This window comes from Mesoplodon bidens (assembly GCF_964165515.1).
Source record: "Mesoplodon bidens genome assembly, chromosome: 2".
Lineage (NCBI taxonomy): Eukaryota > Metazoa > Chordata > Mammalia > Artiodactyla > Ziphiidae > Mesoplodon > Mesoplodon bidens.
This window is the reverse complement of record NC_138177.1, coordinates 128,467,547-128,493,805: the sequence shown is the minus strand read 5'-3', so window position 1 is coordinate 128,493,805 and position 26,259 is coordinate 128,467,547. Positions and strand designations below refer to the sequence as shown.

At 42.4% G+C, this 26,259-nt stretch overlaps 1 protein-coding gene across 1 annotated transcript in view; it reads left to right on the top strand.

Moving 5' to 3' along the window:
* Positions 1–15,564: 15,564 nt before the first annotated feature.
* The window catches only part of IL12RB2 (interleukin 12 receptor subunit beta 2), a gene marked incomplete at its 5' end in the record, with an annotated part of 77,372 nt that continues 66,677 nt past the window's right edge, over positions 15,565–26,259 (top strand). Inside the window, 4 exons of the mRNA XM_081225786.1 lie at positions 15,565–15,640; positions 17,374–17,661; positions 24,597–24,711; positions 25,619–25,803. Coding sequence (XP_081081912.1) covers positions 15,565–15,640; positions 17,374–17,661; positions 24,597–24,711; positions 25,619–25,803 — 664 coding nt within the window. The remainder of the gene's footprint in view (positions 15,641–17,373; positions 17,662–24,596; positions 24,712–25,618; positions 25,804–26,259) is intronic.

The following is a 26,259-nucleotide window of genomic DNA, read 5'->3' as shown; positions in this document are numbered from 1 at the left end:
GCCATGGTAATCAGAGAAGAAAAAGAAATAGAAGGAATACAAATTGGAGAACAAGAAGTAAACCTGTCACTGTTTGCAGATGACATGATACTATACATAGAGAATCCTAAAGATGCCACCAGAAAACTACTAGAACTAATCAATGAATTTGGTAAGGTTGCAGGATACAAAATTAATGCATAGAAATCTCTGGCATTCCTATACACCAACAACAAAAAATCGGAAAGAGAAATTAAGGAAACAATCCCATTTACCATTGCAACAAAAAGAATGAAATACCTAGGAATAAACCTGCCTAAGGAGGAGAAAGGCTTGTACTCAGAAAACTATAAAACACTCATGAAAGAAATCAAAGATGTCATAAACAGATGGAGAAATACACCATGTTCCTGGATTGGAAGAATCAATATTGTGAAAATGACTCTACTATCCAAAGCAATCTACAGATTCAATGTAATCCCTCTCAAACTACCAATGGCATTCTTCACTGAATTAGAACAAAAAATTGTGCAATTCGTTTGGAAACACAAAAGACCCTGAAAGCCAAAGCAATCTTGAGAAAGAAAAATGGAGCTGGAAGAATCAGGCTCCCTGACTTCAAACTATACCACAAAGCTACAGTAATCAAGACAGTATGGTACTGGCACAAAAACAGAAATATAGATCAATGGTACAGGATAGAATGCCCAGAGATAAACCCATGCACATATGGTCACCTAATTTATGACAAAGGAGGCAAGAATATACAACAGAGAAAAGACACTTCTTCAATAAGTGGTGCTGGAAAAACTGGACAGCTACATGTAAAAGAATGAAATTAGGGGCTTCCCTGGTGGCACAGTGGTTGAGAGTCCGCCTGCCGATGCAGGGGACATGGGTTCGTGCCCCGGTCTGGGAAGATCCCGCATGCCGCGGAGCAGCTGGGCCCGTGAGCCATGGCTGTTGAGCCTGTGTGTCCGGAGCCTGTGCTCCGCAACGGGAGAGGCCACAACAGTGAGAGGCCCATGTAACGCAAAAAAAAAAAAAAAAAAAAAAAAAAAAGAATGAAATTAGAACACTACCTAACACCATACACAAAAATAAACTCAAAATGGATTAAAGACCTAAATGTAAGACTAGACACTATAAAACTCTTAGAGGAAAACACAGGAAAAACATCTTTGACATAAACCACAGCAAGATCTGTTTTGACCCACCTCCTAGAGTAACAGAAATAAAACAAAAATAAACAAATGGGACTTAAAAGCTGTTGCATGGCAAAAAGCATAAACAAGATGAAAAGAGAACGCTCACAATGGGAGAAACTATTTGCAAATGAAACAATGGACAAAGGATTAATCTCCAAAATATACAAACAGCTCATGGAGCTCAATATCAAAAAACAAACAATCCAATTAAAAAATGGGCAGAAAACCTAAATAGACACTTTACCAAGGAAGACATACAGATGGCCAAGAGGCACATGAAAAGATGCTCAACATGACTAATTATTAGGGAAATGCAAATCAAAACTACAATGAGGCATCACTTCACACCAGTCAGAATGGCCATTATAAAAAAATCTAGAATCAATAAATATTGGAAAGGGTGTTGTGAAAAGGGAACCCTCCTGCACTGTTGGTGCGAATGTAAATTGATACAACCACTATGGAAAACAGTATAGAAGTTCCTTAAAAAACAAAAAGTAGAACTATCATATGACCCAGTAATCCCACTACTGGGTATATACCCTGAGAAAACCACAATCCAAAAAGAGACATGTGCCACAATGTTCACTGCAGCACTATTTACAATAGCCAGGATATGGAAGCAACCTAAGTGTCCATCGACAGATGAATGGATAAAGAAGATGTGGCACATATATACAATGGAATATTACTCAGCCATAAAAAGAAACGAAATTGAGTTATTTGTAGTGAGGTGGATGGACCTGGAGTCTGTCATGCAGAGTGAAGTAAGTCAGAAAGAGAAAAACAAATACCATTTGCTAACGCATATATATGGAATCTAAAAAAAAAAATTGTACTAATGAACCTAGTTGCAGGGGAGGAATAAAGATGTAGACACAGAGAATGGACTTGAGGACATGGGGTGGGAATGGGAAGCCTTGGCGAAATGAGAGTAGCATGGACATATATACACTACCAAATGTAAAATAGATAGCTAGTGGGAAGCAGCAGCATAGCACAGGGAGAGCAGCTCTGTGCTTTGTGATGACCTAGAGGAGTGGGATAGGGAGGATGGGAGGGAGGCTCAAGAGGGAGGGGATATGGGGACATACGTATAGATATGGCTGATTCACTTTGGTGTACAATAGAAACTAACACAGTATTGTGAAGCAATTATACTCCAATAACGATCTATTAAAAAAAAATTGAGAGGTGTCTTATGCTTACTGCCCAAACAGTATGGTGATGGAGTTGGCTCTGCACATACTCAGCAAGCCTGGACTGGTTTCAGTGGAAGGGAAGAACATCCCAGAGGTAACAGTGGGACATTCTTTTAAGAAATGTGGCTTTATTAATACTCATATCACTGAAGATGATATTGAGTGAAACAAAAAAGTGATCAAGAATGTTGCAGACTGAACGCGAATGTATCTAAAGAATATTTTAACCAAATTTATTTTGCTTCTATTTTCCTTTTTCTTTTCGAATAAACAAGACTGATAGTAAACACATATGTCTAATAAATCTAAAAGGGATATTTTTTAAAACATAAAAATTTTAGGGGCTTCCCTGGTGGTGCAGTGGTTAAGAATCTGCCTGCCAGCGCAGGGAACACGGGTTCGAGCCCTGGTCCGGGAAGATCCCACATGCCGTGGAGTAGCTGGGCCCAGGCGCCACAACGACTGAGCCTGCGCTCTAGAGCCTGTGGGCCACAACTACTGAAGCTCACGTGCCACAACCACTGAAGCCCGCGTGCCTAGAGCCGGTGCTCCTCAACAAGAGAAGCCACCGCAATGTTAAGCCCACGCACCGCAACGAAGAGTAGCCCCCGCTCACGACAACCAGAGAAAAGCCTTCACGCAGCTACGAATACCCAACGCAGCCAAAATAAATAAATAAAATAAAATAATAAAATAAATAAATAAATTTTAGAAAAATAAATAAAAATTTCAATTAAAAATATTCTAAGTGACAAGAAAGCATTATGTCATAAGTTTATAAGACAGTTCTTTTTATTTCTCACTAGTGTATAAAAAATAGTACGGGGCTTCCCTGGTGGCGCAGTGGTTGAGAGTCCGCCTGCCGATGCAGGGGACGCGGGTTCGTGCCCCGGTCCGGGAAGATCCCACATGCTGCGGAGTGGCTGGGCCCGTGAGCCATGGCCACTGGGCCTGCTCGTCCGGAGCCTGTGCTCTGCAACGGGAGACGCCACAACAGTGAGAGGCCCGTGTACCAAAAAAAAAAAAAAAAAATAGTACGTCTTAGAGTTGAATTCCTAGCGTCAATGAAATATTGTCATAAGTAAAAGCACCGCTGTCATCCCCTCTGCATTTTGGACAGTTTTCCCTCTTCCCTCAGAATCCCACTTATAACACATGGAACATGGGACCATTTAGAGTCAGGCTCATGTCACCTATTAAATGTGAATTCTTTCTTACTTTTTAGTTACAAACGCAAATGAAAGTTCTAGTATTTTCTTCTCACACCCAGTCTTACACACAGCCCGCTTTGGTGACCGCAGCACTAGGGTGTGGTAAGTGCTGGGCAAGCACAGAGGAAGAACATCTCTGAGGAAATTTCTCTACAGAGTGTCAACGAAGTGCCGCTTCCCGGTGGCCGTGAAAGGCGAGAACATGATTCGGCCGTGCTTTTCATACCCTGGTGCTTAATTCACCTCACCACCCCGGCTGAGGAGCGAGGCTTTCCTACCCGCCTTGTATAGAAGGGGAACCCGACGGGTGCCACGGTAATTACCTTGCTCCGGGCGGCACGGGCACAGCCCGCCAGCGGCGGAACCGGACCCTGGCCGGCCCGCTTCGACAGCTGACAGTGCAGCCGCTTTCCCTCCGCCGACGGCCACGGCCACGACTACCTCATCGGCCCGGGCGCCGCCCGACGCACCTCCGCGCGCGCCCCGGCGCCGCCGGAGCGCCCACCCCGGGGCCACCGGCGGGGCGGGCACGAGCACCGGGACGCCCGGAGCGCACACTGTCTGCGCGGCACGTGCGTCCCGCAGCGCCCGGGCCATCAGCTCCGCGCCGCCCCGCAGCGGGCCCGCGGGCTGGAGACGCGCGGTGAGTGGCCAGGGGATAGGTGGGGCGCGGACGCTTGGGACCCCCGGCTTTCGTGCCTCGCTTCTCCCGGGTAGGGGGGTTTGGGGGCGGCCTCTGCTCATCTGGGACCTCACTGTGGGCGGGACGTTCGCTTGAGGCTGACGGGTCGCGGTTGGCCAGATGGAGCGGAGGGGCGCTCAGATTGAGCTTCCAAGGCGCTCGCAGAACGGTGGGAACGTGAGGAGGGGAGGGCTGGCGTCTGGAAACGGCAGCGGGCACCCATCAGGGGCCAGCCTGGGTCCAGGCCCACGGGCGTGACTCGCGGCTCGGAAGTGGATCTTTTGTGAATAAGATATGGAGGAGTCTTACTTAGTCTTGCATGGGGGTGAATTGTCCCTTTCTCCGCAGCACTTTCCTGGGGCCTCTGTAAACGCAGAGTCCCCACCTATCTAGTCACTGGCAGAATGTTCTGGGGCGAGCCGCCTGGCCAGTCTCTTTTCTCATCTGTGAAATGTCTCTTTAGAGAGGCTCTTTTCACTTGGTTGAGGGGCAGTAAATACAAACATTGGAGGAGATTAAGTGTCCCTGCGATTAGATCCAGGTTTTACGAATAGCAATCCAAATGCATACAAAAAGTTTTTTCCTGGTATCTCTAAAGAATAAGGCAAAACTCCGAATGTCTGTTACAATCCCCTACGAGTATATCCTGTGTGGATAAAAGTCTTCGTTGAGCACCTACTATGGACTTGGCCCTTGGGTATCACTGTTATCTTCTATAATTCTTTAAAAACCCAGTGAACTGGTTATAAGTATTCCCGTTTTACAGATGTGGAAACTTTCACACTTTCACAGAGATAGTGAGTTACAGGTTTTTGGCTCCAGACTCTGTGCTCCTTGCCTTTGCACCTCTGACTCAAAACATTATATCCACCTCCACTTGGGCAAACAAACATTAGATTCTGGTTCCCATTAACAAGGAATGGTACAGTGCCCTGTTTCTCTGTCCAGCATATAACTGAAAGGACCTTAGTGGCTGAGAGCTGATACTCTTTCCCTCCATTTTAATGTGAAATTCTCAATTCATTACTGTCACTTTCTTGGGCACAAAAGGCTCTAAAAGAGTTTGCAGCATTCTTTTATCATGTTTCATGTTTCTTGACTGTCATGATGTTTACATAAATTCCCTAATTTTGGCAAGCTTTGAATCTTTCTTACATTAGAATGAGTTCTAGTGTGGAAAAAATTCTAAAGCAGATGTGAGATTTTTATGGGAGAAGAATCCTATAAGTACAGTAGATGTACATCATTTCTTTTTTTTTTAAATTTATTTATTTATTTATTTATTTATTGGCTGTGTTGGGTCTTCATTTCTGTGCGAGGGCTTTCTGCAGTTGCGGCGAGCGGGGCCCACTCTTCATCATGGTGCGCGGGCCTCTCACTGTCACGGCCTCTCATGTTGCGGAGCACAGGCTCCAGATGCGCAGGCTCAGTAGTTGTGGCTCACGGGCTTAGTTGCTCCGCGGCATGTGGGATCTTCCTAGACCAGGGCTCGAACCCGTGCCCCCTGCATTGGCAGGCAGATTCTTAACCACTGCGCCACCAGGGAAGCCCCTGTACATCATTTCTTAATTGTGGACTTTTTTTTTTTAATTGTACCTGCTTTGTTCTTTGGCCAATTATTTGTCATCTTTGCAATTACACTCACAGCACTGCTCTCAACTTCTGCATGTACATTTGTGCAGGCTAATCTGGAAAGAAAGCCAAATCCCAAAGAAGCTTTGTCCAATTTCCTTTGTTCTTGGAACATTGTGGTGCTCTTTGCTAATGGTAACAATGTGTTTTTAAAGTATAAATATGTATTGAACATCTGTTATGTCATTGCAATATAAAGAAACGTAAGTCTCAGTTCCTGTCCTCAAAAAAGTTAAAACTGTTTAGGAAGACAATAATTATGAGAACACTTAGTATGTCATAAATTATAAGCGGCATGAAGTCACCTTTTATGAAGGAGGTATGGGATCTAGTTTTAATCAAATTAATTCTTCAATGATGAGCCAGATGAATGGGCCAAGAAAGAGGTCAAAAAGCAAGGCTGTCTAGCTTAATTCTAACAATGTCCTTGATAAGTAAATGATATTATCTTTTTTCTTATAATAATAATAATGGATGATAGTATTTATTGAGCTCTTTCTATATACCAGGCACTTTGCTAAGAGCTTCTCATTTAACTCCCACAATAATCCCGTGAGTTTGGTGTTATTTTTATTTTTATTTTACAGTTGAGGAAACTCAAGCATGGAAGGTAGTTCTAATTTATCTAATTCTGAATTTGCTTCTGGTTTTTCTGTATTATCGTGATCAAGTTGCAGATCTCTCCACCTGCAGAATAGAGATACCAATAGTTACTTTATTTAGTAGAAGACCAAATGTTAACAACTCAGTCAACATGCTCTGCATTGTGATAAATTGCTAAGTAAACGCCTATAAAAGATTATTAAGATTAGAATCTTAATTTACATCCCTTTTGCAGTAATATGCAGAAGAAAAGGAAAATATTAAGTAAAACATCAGGCAGAGGTGCTGAGACATGGGACTATTAGTGTCGAGATTTCAGTTGAATTTTTAGTTTATAGAAGAAACCTTGAGGAATATTGTAACATGGTGATCACTAGTCTTTGTCCGCCACCGTAGACTCAGGGTGCCTCCAATTATATTAAGATAGCTGTGAAATTCCGAGAAAACTCTTAAAACAAAGTAATTGTAATGTGCTTTAATATTTTTAATGCCTTATAGCACTAAGAAAAGACTCAGGGGTTGAAGCTACAAAACTTGCCAGGATTTTACAATACTCAAGACTCAAGGATAAACCTGCCACTCCCATGCCATTGTCCACGAATAGAGACTTCAAGGTTAAATGTGTCAAAGGAGAGACCTTTCCAATAAACTAAGGAAGAAAAGTTAGTGAAAGAGATCTAATTTTCTCAATAAATGTGGATTGCCTTTTTTTTTTTTTTTTTGCAGTACGCGGGCCTCTCATTGTTGTGGCCTCTCCCGTTGCGGAGCACAGGCTCCGGATGCGCAGGCTCAGCGGCCATGGCCCACGGGCCCAGCCGCTCCGCGGCATGTGGGATCTTCCTGGACCAGGGCACGAACCCGTGTCCCCTGCATCAGCAGGCGGACTCTCAACCACTGTGCCACCAGGGAAGCCCTGGATTGCCATTTTTCAGAGTTACTTGTGATGATGACACAGGTAGAAGTGGAGAAACCAGGATGACACCTGGCCCCAGGATGATCCTCTGGCCCTAAATACCAGGCTCTTTCCAGTATATCATCCTTTTCAGTAAAAGATGGCTTATTTTATTTATAGCTATTGAAGGATACAGAGAGTGAAAATAGAGAAGATTGGATTGTTGAAACTTAATTGAACAAGTGCCATGAAAATTGTAGCCTTGCGAAGGTAATCGAAGAAAGAATAAACATAGCAAATAACACCAACTGATCTGAAAGTACCTTGTTTCTTCAAGACTCCATCCACATCTTATGTCTTCTTTCTTTATTTCCTGTTTATTGCTCTACTGTAGGAATGCTTGTTCAATTTATAAGACAGTTCACAGTACACATGATTCTGGGGTTGGGGCCTGATAAGATTCCCTAATGCATTTTAAATGTAATTTGTTTACACACAACATTTCAGGGATTTTTTTTCTAACAGCATTATTATGTCCAGGGTGATATATCTGAATTGGAAATAGAGACGAATAGGTCTGACAGAACATTCCAGAAAAACAGGAAAGAAGGGGAAAAGCATAAGGGGATCTTTGTTAAGAAAAATGATAAAGAAGTCATAAAGCGGGAAAGGAGAAAACACCCTAAAATTAAAAAAAAGAGAGTGAGGGACCCAAACTTCAGAAGTCTCCTGAATTCAAGCAAGAGAAGAAAGTTCCTGTAAATGGGTAAAATTAGGACTACAAATGCTAACCAGTGAGATGAGACAAGGTTCAAGAGAGCCTCAGCAGCTGCATAAGAAAGGAAAACAGGTGCGTCCAATTCAGCTTATGTAATGGGGGTTGGAACTGTTGGCTAGAAAGAAGAAAAAGCAGAAGGGGTTGATGTGATTACTTTCCTTCCCCTTTAAGCCATCTGACATGACATTATGAAGGGCGTGATTTGATGATCTGAGGCTGGCAGGCCAGGGTTTGTCCGTGTTATGGCTTGTTAGATTTTTCAACAAATGGTAGACTCAGAAGTAAAAAGGAGATGATGCTTTGGTCAGGAAACTCTTCTTTTTCATGACATAGCCCATGGAAAGGTATAGGGAAGAGAAGGTTGGCTCCAGTGGCTGAGTTGCAAGTTAGCTACTTGGTGGACTTGACTTTCCTCTTCCATCCTCAGAGTGGAATAGATCATTAGAGATGGTTACATATTGTATGTACACTGGGTTTTATTGTCTGACCTTCTTTTGAGGGAGGTGGGTGATTCAACCTTCTGAAAACTAAAGCATTAGTCATTGTGAGTGCTTTACTAGATGGGTATCATAAAGATTGTATGTAATGTACATCAAACATAATAAAAGATCAACAAACGGTAGCATTAGTATTAAGGGCGGTGTTAATATTAGCGTTATTTCTAGTTTTATGCTGCTACTGTTGCAACTGATCAGAAGCAATCCTACCTGCTAGAAGTAATCTTGGATTAGAAATTGGGACACCTCCATTCTGATCTGGATTCTGCTATTAATGTGACCTTTGGACCTTTGGCAAGTCCCTTGTTTTCTCTAAGGCTCAGTTTGTCTATAAAATGAGGAATGTAGAATACATGACCTCCAAAGTGTTGTGTCTATACTGATCTGCCACCAGTAAGATATGTCTGTCAGTAGCTTTGCTGGCAGAAGAGAATGATTTTGTACCCTGCCTCATTGAGTCAACTGGGTAATTAACAGCATGTATTTATAAGGCAGACAGCCTTAATGCACATTCAGAACAATCACTTGGTTGTTCTCTGGTGGCCCAGACTCAAATGTCAGCTTTTGGGAGGGGAAAGGAGCAATAGGGCATGGTAATTATTGGCTAACCTTTGAGGTTCCTTCCTCCTCTGAGTTATTAAATTCTTTGATAGCCAGGGTTAAGACTGCCTAACATATGACATTTTACCTAGTCTAACAAAACATACAATTCCAATATGTTGAAAGTCGTAAACGATTTAGAAAAGAGATACAAAAGCTGGACCCAGAAGGGAAAATGGGAGCTAGCCTCAGTGGAGTGCCTACCCTGTGCTAGGTATTCTCATGGGTCCATGACACTGGCATATTCATACTCCCAGTAACTTTGTCTAGGTAGGTATTCCTGTACTCATTGCATGAATGAGGAAACGGCACCCTGACAGTTAACGGCACACAGTAGAACTGAGATTCACTAGCCTTTTTCTTTTCCACAATACCATGCTGCCCCTTGAGCTTACTATGGTGCTACAGAAGAAAAGTGATGTGGAAGTAGGAAGAGTTCTAGCCTACATGAAATTACCACCTGTGGTAAGGGTTTTTCCTAGCCCAGTCAAATATGATTTTAGCTGCTTATTTTGTGCTTCTTGGAGCAGTGGGGAAAGAGAGGCTCACTGAGGGGGAATTGTCTCTGCCCTCCTGCCAGTTGCTTTATTTCTGGCTGGTCCCCGCCCCCCTCATTGAGATGTTGTTTTCACTGTCTGGAAATTGTCACCACTTGAGTGATGAGTCAGTGACATAGCACACTCTTTGATTTTCTGATTCAAGACAGAGTTGTAGTTTTAATATTGACCCTCCAGGCAGGCTGTATGAAGGATGTTTACAGTTGATAGGAGGTTTCATTTTATTGGAAGATACCTCATTTACTTGAAGGTCTTTGGGGTTCTGAGTTTCTTATAAATGAAGCAGCTATTTTACCTGGTCATTCAGAGAAACTGAGCATGTTTGTGTTTGAATCAATGTACTATATAAACTCAAATTTATCCTCTATTTTGTCTATTTCATATATACGTGTGTGTATATATATCTATCATATATACATATTTCACATATATACATTTTTTAATTCTTATAATAACCAAGTAATGTTTTACTATTGAATATTTTACTATTTGGAGAATGTTATCGCTTCATAAGTTGCAAGGCACATTGAAAGGTACCCTGTAGATACCCTTTGCAGTTAAGAAGCAGAAACCTATTTAATCCCTATATATCTGTTCATTCAGTTATCTTCTAATTCAATCCATAATTTCCTTTATGCCAGAATATTCCAAGGCTTAATGAAAACTAACGAATTTTAAACTAAACTAAGATAGCTACAATTAAAAAAAGACTTATTAATGATGTCGAACACCATGTAGCAGAATGAGATTTAATGTACTTTTAATGTAGTGTAGTTATATTAAACTAAACCAGAAGTAAAAAACAGAAAAACCATTTAAGTTTCATTCAGCTCAGCACATGCCTTTTATGTGCCACAGATTGTGGCCTCTGCCTATGAGGTACTTGCAGGCTAATGGAGGAGACAAGCAGATACCGAAAGAAATTAGTCCTATTTAATACAGCAGGTGCTAAGATAGGAGGATGCCAGGATGCTATGAAGATACTAGTAAGAGGCTTCAATCTACCTGAAGACATCAAATAGGCTAAGATCTGGCTACTTCTTTCCACCTCTACTGCTATCACTGTGGTCCACATCACCATCATTTCCTACCTGGGCCTCCCCAGTTGCTTCCTAACTGGTCTGCTTGCTTCTACTCCAGCCTCCGTACACAGAACCAAGACTAGTTTTTCTGTTTGTTTGCTTTTGTATTTGTGTGTGTGTTTAATGTAATTCATATCTTGTGATACCCTAGTTAAAACCCAATTAAATAAATAAATAAAACCTCTAATGATATACCAATGGTTTCCCATAGATTGGAGAGTAAAATCCAGGCTCCCTTCCATGGCAAACAAGCCCATGGTAGATCTGGCTCCTACCTTCTTCTCAAATTTCATTTCATACCATTCTCCCCAGAGACACTTTCCCCAGCTACCCTGACCTTATTTCTATGCCTCAACCACAGCAAGCTTTTTCCTTTGCCTCCAGGCTTTGCACTCAACATTTATTCTGTCAGGAAAAGTCTTTTTGAGTCTTCGTCTGGCCTGTGCCAATCTCAGCTCAAGTTTCACCTCCTAGAAACACCTTTATTGACTGGCTTCTCTCCTCCCCGGGTTCTCTCTCCCCTTAGCCTCTCTTATTCTTTCGTCATTATCTGAAGGTATCTGCTTGTTATTTATTTGTCTTTTGTCTACCTTCTCCAGAATGTTGGTTCCATGAGACCTAAAACCTTGTCTGTCTTTTTCTCCACTCTCTCCCAAGTCCTTGGCACATAGCAATGGCTAAATACATATTTGTTGAATAAATGAATAGAAGGTGCCTGAGCTGAGTTGGGATGGATGAGTAAGACTTAGCCAATCTGGGGCTTCCCTGGTGGCACAGTAGTTAAGAATCCGCCTGCCAGTTCAGGGGACACGGGTTCAAGCCCTGGTCCGGGAAGATCCCACATGCCACGGAGCAACTAAGCCTGTGCGCCACAACTACTGAGCCTGTGCTCTAGAGCCCGCATACCTAGAGCCCGTGCTCTGCAACAAGAGAAGCCACCGCAGTGAGAAGCCCGCGCACCAGAGCAAAGAGTAGTCCCTGCTCGCCTCAACTAGAGAAAAGCCCGGGTGCAGCAACAAAGACCCAACACAGCCAAAAATAAATTAAATAAATTAAAAAAAATTCACTTTAAAAAAAAAAAGACTTAGCCTGTCTAAGAACAGTGGAAAGGTAAGAGAATAGCATGAACAAAGACACAGAAGCATGTACTGACATGGGATGTGCAGCTCAGTGTTACTAGACAATAGTGTCAACAGTGGTGGATGTGGCTGGTAATGAAGACAGGAATTAGCTCACAGAAGCCATTGTGTGCCATGACCTGGGCCTTCATGATTTAGAGAGAGCGAAACTGTCGGATTTCTATTTAGATCAGTGTTTCTCAAACATTTTAAACCAAGACCCAGAGAATACATTTTACAGTATCTGTGAGCTGAGGATCATCTCCAGATTTCAGAGGCACCACTTCTCTTGGCCCATAACCCCCTCCCTCCATCTTCAAAGGCAGCAGCACAGTCCTCGCTCTACAGCTGTCTGACCGACCCTTCTGCCTCCCTCACCCACTTTTAGGGACTCGCATAATTAGATCGGGCCCATGTGGGTGTCCAGGATAATCGCCTCCCCTCAAGGTCCCTAACTTTAGTCACATCTCCAAAGTCCCTTTGTCGTGCAACATAATATATTCACAGGTTCTGGGGATTAGGGCATGGACATCTTTGGTGGGCCATCATGCTGCCTACCACAGGGATGTTTATAGGGAATTTTCTATAGCCCCTCCATCCCTCCTTCCCTTCTCTCGTTCAATAAAGACTTATTGAGTACTCTTTCCCAATGCCAAGTGCTCGCATACGGCAGTGAGCAAGACAGTCAATGTTCCTGCTCTCATGGTGGCTTAAATTCTAGCACAAAGATAGATGACAAATAAGACAATCAAATAAGTAAACAAGATAGTTACAGATTGTATCGTGAAGTAAATAAGGTGATGAGTAGAAAGGAGATGGCCAAGACCACTTTGGCTGAGTGGTCAGGGAGGGGCTCTCTGAGGAAGTGACACATGATCTGAGGTCTGAAAGATGTAAGCTAGTCAGCCACTAAGAGCCAGGGGAAGAGGATTCTAGCAGAGGAAATGAAAAGCGCAGAGTCCCCGGAGCAGCAAGGGGCATGTCTTGTTCAAGGAACAGTCTGAAGGCCAGTGTGAATGAAGCAGAGCTGGCAAGGCAAAAACGTAGAGCAAATGATGGTGGCAAGATAGGAGACATGAAGCCATGCAGTGGCTGAGAGATTCATGTATGGTAAGGACTTGGGATTTTTTTTCTAACAGCAATGGGGACCTGTTGATGGGTTTTAAACAGAGGTGATATGAAGCAGGTAACATAATCCGATTTATGTTTTGTTTTTGGATTTTTTTGTGGTACGCGGGCCTCTCACTGTTGTGGCCTCTCCCGTTGCGGAGCACAGGCTCCGGACGCGCAGGCTCAGTGGCCATGGCTCACGGGCCCAGCCGCTCCACGGCATGTGGGATCTTCCCAGAGCAGGGCACGAACCCGTGTGCCCTGCATCAGCAGGCGGACTCTCAACCACTGCGCCACCAGGGAAACCCTGGTTTATGTTTTTAAAAGGTAGTCAGCTATGTGAAAATGACTTAGAAAGGGGCAAAGATGGATGGAGAGGCGCATTAAGGAGCTACTGCAGTCATCTAGGGGAGAGAGGACAGTGGTTTGGACTGGGGTGAGGATGGTAGAAATGGAGAGAAGGGGACTGATCTGTGATGTATTCAGGAGATAAAATTGACAGGACTTAGTGATGGTTTGGCTGTGGGGCATGAGAGAGAGGGTGGAATCGAGGATGACGTCTAGGTTTTTGAGCAATTCAGGGGATAAAAATGTTATTCACGGAGGTAGAAAAGGCTGGAGGAAGAACCAGTTTGGAGAAGGGAGACCAAAAATTCAACTTGAACATGTTACTATTGAGCATCCTCTTAGATGTCCAAGAAGTGATGCCAAGGAGACATACGTAGGAGACTAGAGCTCAGAGCAATGTCTGAGTTGAAGGTAAGCATCAGAGAGTCTTTAGCATACAGATGGCATCTAGAGCCAGGTGAACAGAGAAGATCCCTCGGGAGAGAGTAGAAATAGAGACAAAAATGTCTTGAGTACGCTGAGGTCCTCCAAGACTTAACAGTCAGGAGGAGGAGGAAGAGCCACCAGCAAAGACTATTGAAAAGATGCTGATATTATCTGGGGGCTTCCCTGAGTGATGATTGGGTTAGAGCAGAGGAGTCAAAAGAGCAAGTGGGGCTTCCCTGGTGGCGCAGTGGTTGAGCGTCCGCCTGCCGATACAGGGGACACGGGTTCCTGCCCCGGTCCGGGAAGATCCTACATGCCGCAGAGCGGCTGGGCCCGGGAGCCATGGCCACTGAGCCTGCACGTCCGGAGCCTGGGCTCCACAACGGGAGAGGCCACAATAGTGAGAGGCCCGCATACCGCAAAAAAAAAAAAAAAAAAAAAAGAGCAAGTGGACACTTTCTAGAAGCCCACTAGGGCAGGACTGTTGTATCTCTAGCACTTAACATGGTGCCTGGCAGATGAAAGGTAGCCATCACTGTTGACTGAATAAGTGATTTTTTCTGAGGCTCTCCAGCATGTTCTGGCCCATTTCTAGGTATGGGAATACGAGGTGAACATTTGCATTGGCTGGTTGCCAGTGGCCCAACATCACACAGCTTTTCAGCCTGCTTCATGAATTTCTGGCCCACCTTTAATAGAATTTAGGGATTTGCTAAAGCCATTCCTTAAGTTTAAACTTGGAAACAAACAGAAATCACCAGCTTGTATTTTTCAAATCATTCAAGATAAAAATACTCAGTAAAATAAATAAATAATGAATAAACAAGCAAACAAACCAAATTGAACTTCTATAGAAAACCCAAACAGCCCCCTAAGGACCCTTGGAATTCTTTTCTTACTGCCAAAGAGATCAATCTTTTACTAAATTCTTGGTGGGGGGGGGGGCGGGGTGTGTGTGGTTATGAGCCACTTTTTAATCTCCTGTTACTTCCAGAAGCACATAACTAGATCAGAAATTCTCACTACTGGCGCCTCCCTGGCGGCCCAGTGGCTAAGACTTCGCCTTCCAAAGCAGGGGGTGTGGGTTCCATCTCTGGTCAGGGAGCTAAGATCTCACATGCCTTGCGGCCAAGAAACCAAAACATAAAACAGAAGCAATATTGTAACAAATTCAGTAAAAGACTTTAAATTTTAAAAATTAAAAAGAAAGAAAGAAATTCTCACTACTCTTGGAATTTAATACTACTGCGTTTGACTATGATGATGCAGCCCTGTTTGGAAGAAAAAAGTTTTGTGTGAGACTGAAGCTCAGAAGGTTAAGTAACTTGCCCAATAGTCTCAAAGTATTTAAACCAGTTCTAAAGGACTCCAGAGGCCAGATCTCTTCCCCCACCCTTTGCTGACCCCAAGAAGCTTAAATGACACGGGGGTTAGAGGTGGCTAGGATTTTCAGTTTACTAGTTTTAAAGGTAAACTTCATTAAAAAAAAAAGATCTTAACAATGTGAAGAAAATTAAAAGGGCATTTAAAGCCCTCTGAATAGTATTGGTTCTGGTATTTTCTGAATGTATTTAACATGAATGAATTTGTCTTCTTTTACAAGGAAAAATACAGAGGTGTATTCCAGAGTTGACTCTTCATGGCACATACAGTTAACGGGTGCTCATTGGCACTTATTTTTATCATCATGTGGCTGTTAGTTAAAGCAAAAATAGGTAAGATATTTCTGCAATCTAATCTGTGGAGGGATGTTTGGTTTAAATTCTCAGTTATAGATGAAATACGCCTTTGTGGTAAATGTTCTGGTAGTTGGTCTTTTGTAGTCAATCTTCTGTCAAGTTTAAGTGGATAAGTCTGGTTCTATGTCTGTTACTAATATGTATTTTATTTCATTAATACTAATGATTAAGAGTCCAATGATATCTTTTCCTCTTAACAAAATGACTAGGTATGAAGCTAGGCATCATGAATGAATGTTTTACATTATAGTGCATTTTAACAGAGGGTATTCATGGATGGATTCAGCTCTGCTAAAAAAATAATGGCTGGCATTTTCTCCGCTGTTCTTATTGGCATCTTATTTTTTACTTTCTGGCCCATTAGGATCAAAGAAACAGAAAACAAAAATATAAGTAAGATAAGAGAGAGAAAGAGACAGTTCTGAAAATAAAAATGGAAACTTTTCAGAATTCAGTATTTCCTTTATTTGATTTGAATAACTTTTTTACCAATTTGTTTATGGTAGTTGATCCAAGCAATCTGATAATTACCAAAAAAGGCTTTCAGTGGAGGCTTTATATCACATCTAAAAATTCAAGGTGAGTCTATAATTCTGAGGTTTTTTTTCTTTTTTTCATCAGCAGTACTGAGTACTACCCAAAACTGCTAATTTCTGATTAGTTGTCGTATTTACATATACAAAACCTCCTGGAGAGTAAGAGTGACCTCTCTTTAAGAGTTTATTGTGGGACCTGGCATATAGAAAATAATATGGAGAACTCTTTTTAAAAGAAGAACACATTCATGTGATTTTGTATTAGCTGTATTGGACAATGGTTCATGCTACCTAGGGTCTTACATCTTGAAGGAATATCATGGTAAGACCTAATTTCCATCCTTGATGCAAACTACACATACAGAGCCCCTAAATATTTTCTCTTTGTTATAAAATAATAGATTATACATACTTTATACCTCTAATATAGCAAGAGAGGGAATTATTCCCAAATCTTCCCGTTAACATTTGTAATAGCCTTTTAAACATTTCTAATAGCTTGTTAATCATTTTGGTATGAGTATTGAAGTAAGTGTTATAAATCATAAATGGGGATGGAAACAAATGTGATTTATTCTGGGAAGTAATTTTTAGTAGTCTGGTGAATAATTTGCATATAAGAGAGATTGGTTTTTCCTAGAACTGTGGTCCTAAATGTTCTTCCAACACTATTTTCTCACCACTTTCATATTTATAGTTCTGGTTATAGTATTACTGTTTTGAGAAGGATTTTTTTTTGTTTTTTGTTTTTTGTTTTTGCGGTACGCGGGCCTCTCACTGTTGTGGCCTCTCCCGTTGCGGAGCACAGGCTCCGGACGCGCAGGCTCAGCAGCCATGGTTCACGGGCCCAGCCGCTCCGCAGCAAGTGGGATCCTCCCGGACCGGGGCATGAACCTGTGTCCCCTGCATCGGCAGGCAGACTCAACCACATGCGCCACCAGGGAAGCCCAAGGATGTATATTTTAATTCAAATACAGTTAGACTTTAATACGGTTGCCTTCTCTCCTCATTGTGCTTCACCGATACAGCCAGAACAATGAAACTTAGGTATATTTCCATCATTTGACAGGGTTAGTTTTATCCAGCTTTGGGGAATTACACAAACCCTCCATCTTGCAGTGGGTTTCTTATATGCCATCTTATGTCTTTTGTGTGATGTGTGTCTTACTGCAGATGTGTGCAAGAGAGGGGATGTGACTGTGCAGCCTTCCCATGTAATTTCACTTGGGTCAGCTGTCAACATTTCGTGCTCTTTGAAGACCAAACAAGGCTGCTTGCAATTCTCCAGTTTTAACAAGTTAATCCTCTACAAGTTTGACAGAAGAATCTATTTTCAGCATGGTCACTCCCTCAGCTCGCAAGTCACAGGTCTTCCCCTGGGTACAACCCTGTTTGTCTGCAAACTGGCCTGTAGCAGTAATGACGAGATTCGAATATGTGGGGCAGAGATCTCCGTTGGTGGTGAGCATTCCATCCTGAGTTCCTAAAAATTGGTGATCTTCTGGTATTTGTCATGATTAAGCAGAAATCCTAGTAGAAGACAGTGTTCTTTCTTCTCCCACCACAAGGATATATTTAATCTTTTTTTAATATAAATTTATTTAGTTATGGTTGCATTGGGTCTTTGTTGCTGCGTGCAGGTTTTGTCTAGTTGTGGCGAGCGGGCGCTACTCTTTGTTGCGATGTGCGGGCTTCTCATTGCGGTGGCTACTCTTGTTGTGGAGCACAGGCTCTAGGCACGTGGGCTCCAGTAATTGTGGCACATGGACTCAGTAGTTGTGGCACACGGGCTTAGTTGCTCCGCGGCATGTGGGATCTTCCCGGACCAGGGCTCGAAACTGTGTCCCCTGCATTGGCAGGCAGATTCTTAACCACTGTGCCACCAGGGAAGTCCCAGATATGTTTAATCTTAATAGTAACATGAGCACCTCAATGTAAGAAGTCCAGAAATCAATAGAACTGGAACCACATTTAGTAAGTCTCCTCTTCCTTCTCCTCTTCTCTCTTTTCCACCCCTCTCCTCCCCTCTCTCTTTCTCTCCTCTTTTTGGCCATTAAGACCATTTACCTATTGCCCTTGGGCTCCAATGGCAGGAAAATGGCTCTCCACAGCTGAGTCTTCATGCCTCCTTACTTATGAGAATTGTTCAAAGCCACTGCCCCCTAAAAAGAAGAGAGATGTCTCTTTTGACTTATGCAGCCCAGGCGGATACCCAAGGCTGAGCACTTTTCCTCTCTCTGACTTAATGCACAAAAAATCGTTCTTCCATCCACCTCACTCCTGACCGCTGGTTATCAGACTTAGCAGAGGTTAAGAGAGAACTATCATCATACTTAGTATCTTTTCCTGGGTTTTCTAGAAAACTGCCTGAGACAAAACTGACGTGCTAAGACTTCATGGGGGGAGAGGAGTTGTACAGTTCTAGAGAAGCAGGAGTGAGGGAGTGAACTAGGAAAGGAGCAGAGCAAACACGAGGGGGTTAAGTTACTGAGCTGGCCTTGGCATCAACAGAAGATACAGCTGGTTTCTTGGTCACTAGCGACATCCCCAGAAAGAACCTATAGAAATAGAGTGACACGTGAAAGAATTAGCAGTCTGCCATCGGTCCAAGTTCACCCACAGAGCACCAACTCCCCCCCCCCACTGCTGGCTTGCACTGTGGGTCCCTCCACGCAGCCGTGGGGAGTAAGAACTAAGATGTCAGAGTTGGCGTCTGCAGCCTGAGCCACAGTGCACAGGGTGAGCCAACAGCACACCTTCCTGCAGCCTGCAGCCTGCAGCCTTAAAGGCCCAGCCCAAAAAACCAGTGAGCATACATAGGCCCTGAGCGATCCCACGGCACTCTGTGCCTCTGTGGATCCAGGGAAGCTCTGAAGGGGTGGGTGGGAGGCATAAGAAGAGTGGGAGGAATTGCTGCAGTAGGCTGACTGACCAAGATGCAAGGACAGGGTCCCTCTCATGAAAAGAGTGATATAGAGCTCAATGAGACTCTTCAGGATAGAAAGAGTCTCTTTCCCTCTTCTAGGGAAGAGGCTTCCATCCTCTTCTCTGTGACCTATAAGGAGGTGGTCGGTACCAGGAGGTCTTCTTGGAGGTCAACCACAAGCATTGAGCAGGACACCAAGCAAACGTCAAAGCAAATCAGCTGTGGGTACGGAGGCATAAACTAGGTCCTGTGCTCCTCTTCCAGATCAGGGGCTCCTGTTCACACCACTTATGGGTCATGTACTCTCAGCTCTGATAGCTTGTCGTGTAGGAAAAGGTGCCTGGGCTTTGAATCTCAACACTGCCACTAGCAGTGGACTCTTAGACACTTTCAATTCTCTGATCCTCAGTTTCTCCATCTGTGTGATGAAGATACTAACACCTACCTCATAAGATGGTTGTAGTGATTAGATGACACCTTGTATGCAAAGTGCTTAATCTAGTACCGGTCACATAGGAGGCACTTAAGTGATAAGCGCTAGGGTTGCAGTTCCATCGGTTTTACTCTTTTCTTCGTGTGTGCAGCATGCTGAGCGCTGAGCATGTTTCGCTTGAAAGGAAGTATAAGCATTGGTTATAGACAAAATGAAATTTTTTTCTTAAAAACACCATTAGTCCTCACCTCCTTTGTCCTCAGAACACCTGAATATTTCATCCAGGTAATTCACCATCTTACAGACCAACATACCATATTGGTATCAGACATTCTCAGCCCTGTGATGTCAGTTCCAGGTGTCCACAGTGCTGCAGGTGTTTTCTTCTTTTTTAGGGGGCTAACAATGGCGTTGAAACTCAGTATCTTTGCAGATGTCCTTAAGCCATTCCATTCCATTTCCTATCTTTGCTCAGGTGCATGAGAGTGATGCAACCCCTTTTCATCTGTTTACTTTTCCATCCAGAGGTTGTGGATGCATCTGTGACAGTTTGCAGCATCAGGAGATCTAGGGAGATGGTGAGGAGTATCTGCCCCAGTGCAGCTCAGTTGGGCAACGCTGCTGGAATGTTGCTTGTGCAACGTGCTCAGGTGGTAACCACACTATCAAATGGCTGCTCTTTGAACAAGTTTAGCAGCTTTGAGGTGAAGAACTGACTGGAAGCAACACCTTTTTCTGAGTATAGCTAGTCATTCCAAGAAAAGATACAATGAATGTTGGTTACACCCAGTGTAGTAAGCTTAAACCTATCTAGTGAGGGAGTGAGCAGCCCATTTTCTTTTTTTGTGATAAGCAGTAGCCCATAGTGCCATTGCATACTCTGAGTGGGCCTGTCATAAAGTTGACTGGTTCTTCAGAACTGGGAATGGGTAAATGGCCTTTAAGCCTTCTCTTTCTGGCCCCTTCCTGGGCTTGTGCTGCTCTGCTGCCCGGAGCTCATCCAAATTGTGCGGTAACTAAACAACCAGTGCTCTACCTAACCTCAGAGGATTGGGCCACAAACTATTTGGACAATCAAGGAAATAAATGAAAGACAATAGATCCTTGCTTAGTTGTTTTCAATATATGTTTAGCTGTTGATATTTCTGAAAGCTGTTTTTCTAAGACCTTTTATTTCACATAGTAAGTAGGGCTTTTAAAAATAATAAGCATAATATGCATAACAATTCATTACATGGTAAACCATTTTAATTTTCAGAGACTTTGATTTCTGACCTTTCCTTAGCATCGGCTATTATATATTTGTATTGAAGAGAATCACATCTGGTTTCTCCTGGGACAGACAGTCTCTGCCCAAACCAAGTCCTGTGCTGAAGTAGACACCTTGATTTCATGGTCCAGGGAACTCACACTGAGAAAGTTGACTTGATTTGTGGGTAAGAGCTGTGGTCTTTAAAGTGAGATGCTCTGCAAACTTTTAGGAGTAAAGGTGAGGGTGAGTAACTTTTTCATTAAGCAAAAGTGCCAGGTACTTTATCTCATTTGGTCATCAAAAGACTGTATGAAGCATTAGGGTAATGATGCTGGTTTGAACACATGCATTTACTTTCATTCCTTGTGAAATAAAGCCAAGATGCAGTAAAAAAAAAAAAAGTTTTCTAGAGGCACAAACCCTAAAGGACAAAAGAAATGGGAGGGGAGACACAGCAACAAAGTTTTGGAAGCTGGAAAACAGGTGGGCCAGTGATAACTGGCTTAGCCTACAGCTGGCAGTGAGAAACTTCAAGATGCAACCTGATTTAATGCAGAAGCTCCCACCCCAGACAGACAGAAATTGGTGATACCATATACTGCTGGGAGTGAGGGTAGCAGTGGGGATAAAAATGGGAGACTTTAATTGAAAAATCTATTTAAAAAACAGATTCTCAGATTCCCTTCCCAATTTCATGTACCCAGTTACTTGCTGCTTTTCTACACTGGCATAGCCCTGGAGACCTGGTATCAAAGGGCCACTGAGCTAGTTTCAGCCCATTCAGTTGAGATTGGTAGTACGTGCTGAAAAACAGAAGGATGAAAAGGACGTTGGCATATAGCTCCCTTCAGACCTGTACCCTCCTCCTGGCAGATTAGAAAATCCTTTTCTGGAAATCAGACCAGGCTAAGAGGAAATGTCTAAAATTATTTGCAATAGAGGTTCCTAAGAAACCCTAGTCAGATCACCCTGGAGTGACACCCAGAGTCAACAAATGTCCCTCAACTGACATACTCGCAGAGATCCAATCTATAATGTAGTGTTCCCCCTCCTATATATGAGTAAAAATACAAGGATCCAGGAATTCCCTGGTGGCCCAGTGGTTAGGACTCAGCGCTTTCACTGCCAAGGGCCTGGGTTCAGTCCCTGGTTGGGGAACTAAGATCCCACAAGCCACACAGGGTGGCCAAAAAAAAAAAAAAAGTAAAACAAAACAAAACAAAACAAAAACAAGAATTTGAGGAAAATGCCTAACATGGAGAACAGAAACCAAAACAAACGTGGAACAAAGCATCGAAGCAAAGTGGAAGAAACAGATGTATTCAGGGAGAAGAAATGTTAAGAAACAAAATCTAACCTTGATACACTTAGGAATTAACAGCAAATACTGCATGTAGAACAAAAATAGGATGCTATAAAAAGGAAATATTCAGAGAATAAAAAACATCCCCCCCCAAAAAATAAGTGCAAATGAAAAACTCAATAGGAGGGAAGAAATGTAAACTGAGGAGGTTTTTTTCCTCATATTAGAGCAAAAGGATCAAGAGTTTTAAAATATAGGAGATAAAATACAAAATTAGAGAAGAAAGTCCAACCTATGAAACTAGGGATTTTTAGAAAGAAAAAACTGATAAGAATTATCAGAGAAATAATTCTAAAATGTTTCCCAAAATAAAAACTACAAGTTCCCAGAAGTTATGAACTCTTTGAGAATCCATAAGAATGAAAGAAAAGAGACCCCATTAAGCACAGACTATACTCAGCCAAAGTATCAGTCAAGTGTGAGGGTAGAATAATGACATTTTTAGCCATGTTCAAAGTATTTCCTCTCCTGCAACCTTTCCCAGGGAACTACTGGAGGATATACTCCACCAACACAAGTAATTAAATCAAGAAAGAAGAAAGCATTGGATCTAAGAAACAGGAGATCCAACACAGGGAAAAAAAGAGAAGGAATTTCCAGGACACTGAGAGCTGGCAGTTCCACAAAGATAGCTGTGTACAGGCATAGAGGCAAACCCATCTTACTGGAAAGTTCACAAGGCTCCAGGAAACTGGTCTCCAAGCAGATGAAACTAGTAGAATTCTCAGTGCTTCTGAGTATGTTGAACAGTGATTCAGATAATTGACTTGAAAGTTTGGAATTATATTAATAATAAGGAAACTAAACAAATGGAAAAACAAGAAAATGACTACCTCCAAGATAAACAAGAAGTTGTACATAAAATGAAAAGTTAACATAGGGGCTTCCCTGGTGGCGCAGTGGTTGAGAGTCCACCTGCCAATGCAGGGGACATGGGTTCGTGACCCGGTCCGGGAAGATCCCACATGCCGTGGAGCGGCTGGGCCCGTGAGCCATGGCCGCTGAGCCTGCGCGTCTGGAGCCTGTGCTCCGCAACGGGAGAGGCCACAACAGTGAGAGGCCCGCGTACCGCAAAAAAAAAAAAAAAGAAAAGTTAACATAGCATTAGTCATAAGTGGTTGTATATACAGATGTATAAAGTATACATATAAATGTATACATGTATATATGTATATATATATACACATATGAGTCTATTATCCAAGGAAAAGAAAGAGTTTATTATTCCATTAAACAAAACTCTATGAGCTACATATTGTTATACTCACTTTATAGATGAAGAAACTGAAGCTCTGAGAAGCTCATCTGGGCAAGATCACACAGTGGGTAGTTACTGTCCCCAGATCTATGGTGTGTGCTAAGGACAAAAAAAGCTTTTATTCCATCAATTACAGCTTTTTTTTTTTTTCTGAGCAGACAGTGTCTAGGGCTTTGGTGGTACCCTTGTTTTATCTCACCCAAAGGAAGCCTCTGTCTACATCTGGGTCTCAGTATTAGGGTAGAATGAGATGACTCAGTAACAGAGTATTTTCTCTTATCTCCATTAAATCTGAGAAACTCCTAGCTTTGAGTTCTGTCTTTGACTATAAAATGGCTTCATTTAAAAATACACACCTTATGATAGAAGGGACCATGCCTGCCTTGTTCACCTTTGCATTTCCACAGCTAACACTGCCTAGCCCATGGAAGGTTCTCAATGTCTGTGTACATAAAGAATTAATTTATACATGTTCATTAAGTGCTCCAAATGATGCTGCAGAAATTAGATTTATGTGGTACAGCCCAGGAAGACATGACTAAGGGCCAGTGGGTAAAAGTGCCTTGGCAACAAATCTCAGGTCAATGGAGAAAGAAAGCCCCTCAGTTTTAAACGTTTCTAATATTTGAATGGGCTTCATTCTAAAAAAGTAAACTCATCATCACCTGGGGTAATGGAGCTAGCACTGGATGTTCACCTGTCAGGGTGAACAGTAAAATATGGTGGTGAAAGGCTTGGATTCAAGTCAGCCACTCCTGGGCTGGAGACCTGATTCTGCCACTTCATCGTTTTGTAATCTTGGGCAAGATACTTCATCTCTAAGTCTTAGTTTCTTCTTTGATAAAATGAGGATAATAATAGTAGGTACTTGATGTAGCTGCTATGATTTCCAATTGAGAAAAACCACACATAAAACACTGAGCATAGGACTTGGCATATAATAATTGTTTGATCCATATTCACTATTATTGCCATTGTTATTAGAAGAAATTCATGCCTAGGAGGCAAATTTGAACTTCATGGGTTCTGAAATAGCTCCCAGCTCCTCTGGGTATAGGAGACATAGGGGAAGTATTGTTATCTTGTTGGCAAATAATAACAATGTAACTGAAGTATCACCTGTGTGCTATTTAAAATAGGTGGTTTTGTTATTTATTTTTAAAGTTGTTCCAGAACAGCCTCAAAACTTATCTTGTATACAGAAGGGAGAACGTGGGACCGTCGGCTGCACCTGGGATAGAGGACAAGACACCCACCTGTATACTGCCTATACTTTACAGTGAGTGAGACTTTATTTTTGCAGCTTTTTTGGTAGGTCTTCGCTTAGATGACGTTTGGAAGTATCGAACAGTTCTAGTTTCACCAGAGAGAAGAAGCAATAAACACCTCTAGATAATTAGATACTTTTAAAAAAATTCTAGTGTTCATCAAGTAAAACTGGTTTATTCATCTAAAGTGTGACTAACTCAGAATTCTCTTCAGGGCATCCAAGGCCCACGTTGTAGACGTTCTTCCCTGCTCTATAGGATTAAACTGGCTGCATTATATCCCTTCCCTTTTCTGAAGTTGTGGACTCTTAGGGTCATGGTATAGACTCTTAGAGTCTATAAATAGACTCTTTTTTTGTGGTAGCTTTCCATTAGCCTTGGAGGAGTTTCTTTTTAAAGCACCTTTACCTGACCTGAGAGTTCACAAAAAGAAAGAGTCTGGGAGATTCTTTTCCTTGGAGTTGATTCTGTAATCCTCTCCAAAGATCCTGCTCATAGCACTATGCCTAAGTGAGTAGTAGATAAGGAAAAGGCAGTGGGGCTCAGGGTTCTGGTCTGTACTAGCATCTGGCATTTCTGTGCAGTAAATGCCAATGTGGCCATGGATCCTTTGGATGATTGGATCTGTCCTAAGGAGCTAAGATGTCAGCCAGGGTTTTGGGAATTCAGAGAGTGTGGAGATGATTACTCATCCATACGAATGTCAAAAAGTCTCAGTCCTACCAAAAAAAGAGAGGGGTGAAGTATGTTCCTATTTATGACCACAGAATACAAATATTCCCATTGTGTATCCCCTAGTAGTAAAACTGACCTTAAAAATCTGAGGAATTTTAAATATATGAACATTTTGTTCCTTTGTGCTAAGAAGGCAACAGCACATAAAGTATCTTGCTAAACACAATTGTCTTTCATTTACAGGTTAAATGGACCAAAAAATTTAACTTGGCAGAAACAATGTAATGATCCCTATTGTGATCATTTGGACCTTGGAATTAACCTACCCCCTGAATCACCTGAATCTAGTTACACAGCCAAGGTTACTGCTATCAATAGTCTTGGGAGTGCTTCTTCATTTCCATCCTCATTCACATTGTTGGACATAGGTATATATTATTTCACTTTTTGTAGGTGTCGATCTTTAGCACGTGAATATTATTTTTAAAATCACTTGAATGTTCTATGTGTGATTGTTTCAAAAGGGACAGTGGTTCATCGAAAGTGGCCAGTAGGCATAGGCAAAGGATAGATGTTTCTTTGATGCAAGCAAAAGGATGTATGTCTCTAGAGCTATAGAGAGATGTTCAAAATGGGATATTGAACATTATTCTCTCTGTTGGAGAAATAAGAGCCCCCTGGCCTCAAATCCCATGAAGGCACTGGCTGCCAGTGATATCATCTGACTGAGGCAAGGGTCATGTGAGGTTATTCAGGTGTCTTTTCACCCCCATGGCTACTCCATTGTTCTGAGATAGGCTGCATGTGGGCCTGCAGGGCTAGAGCAGCCAGGTGCCACCTATAAAGAAAGTGTATCATTGTAGCAATCCATCTTCCTCAGAGAA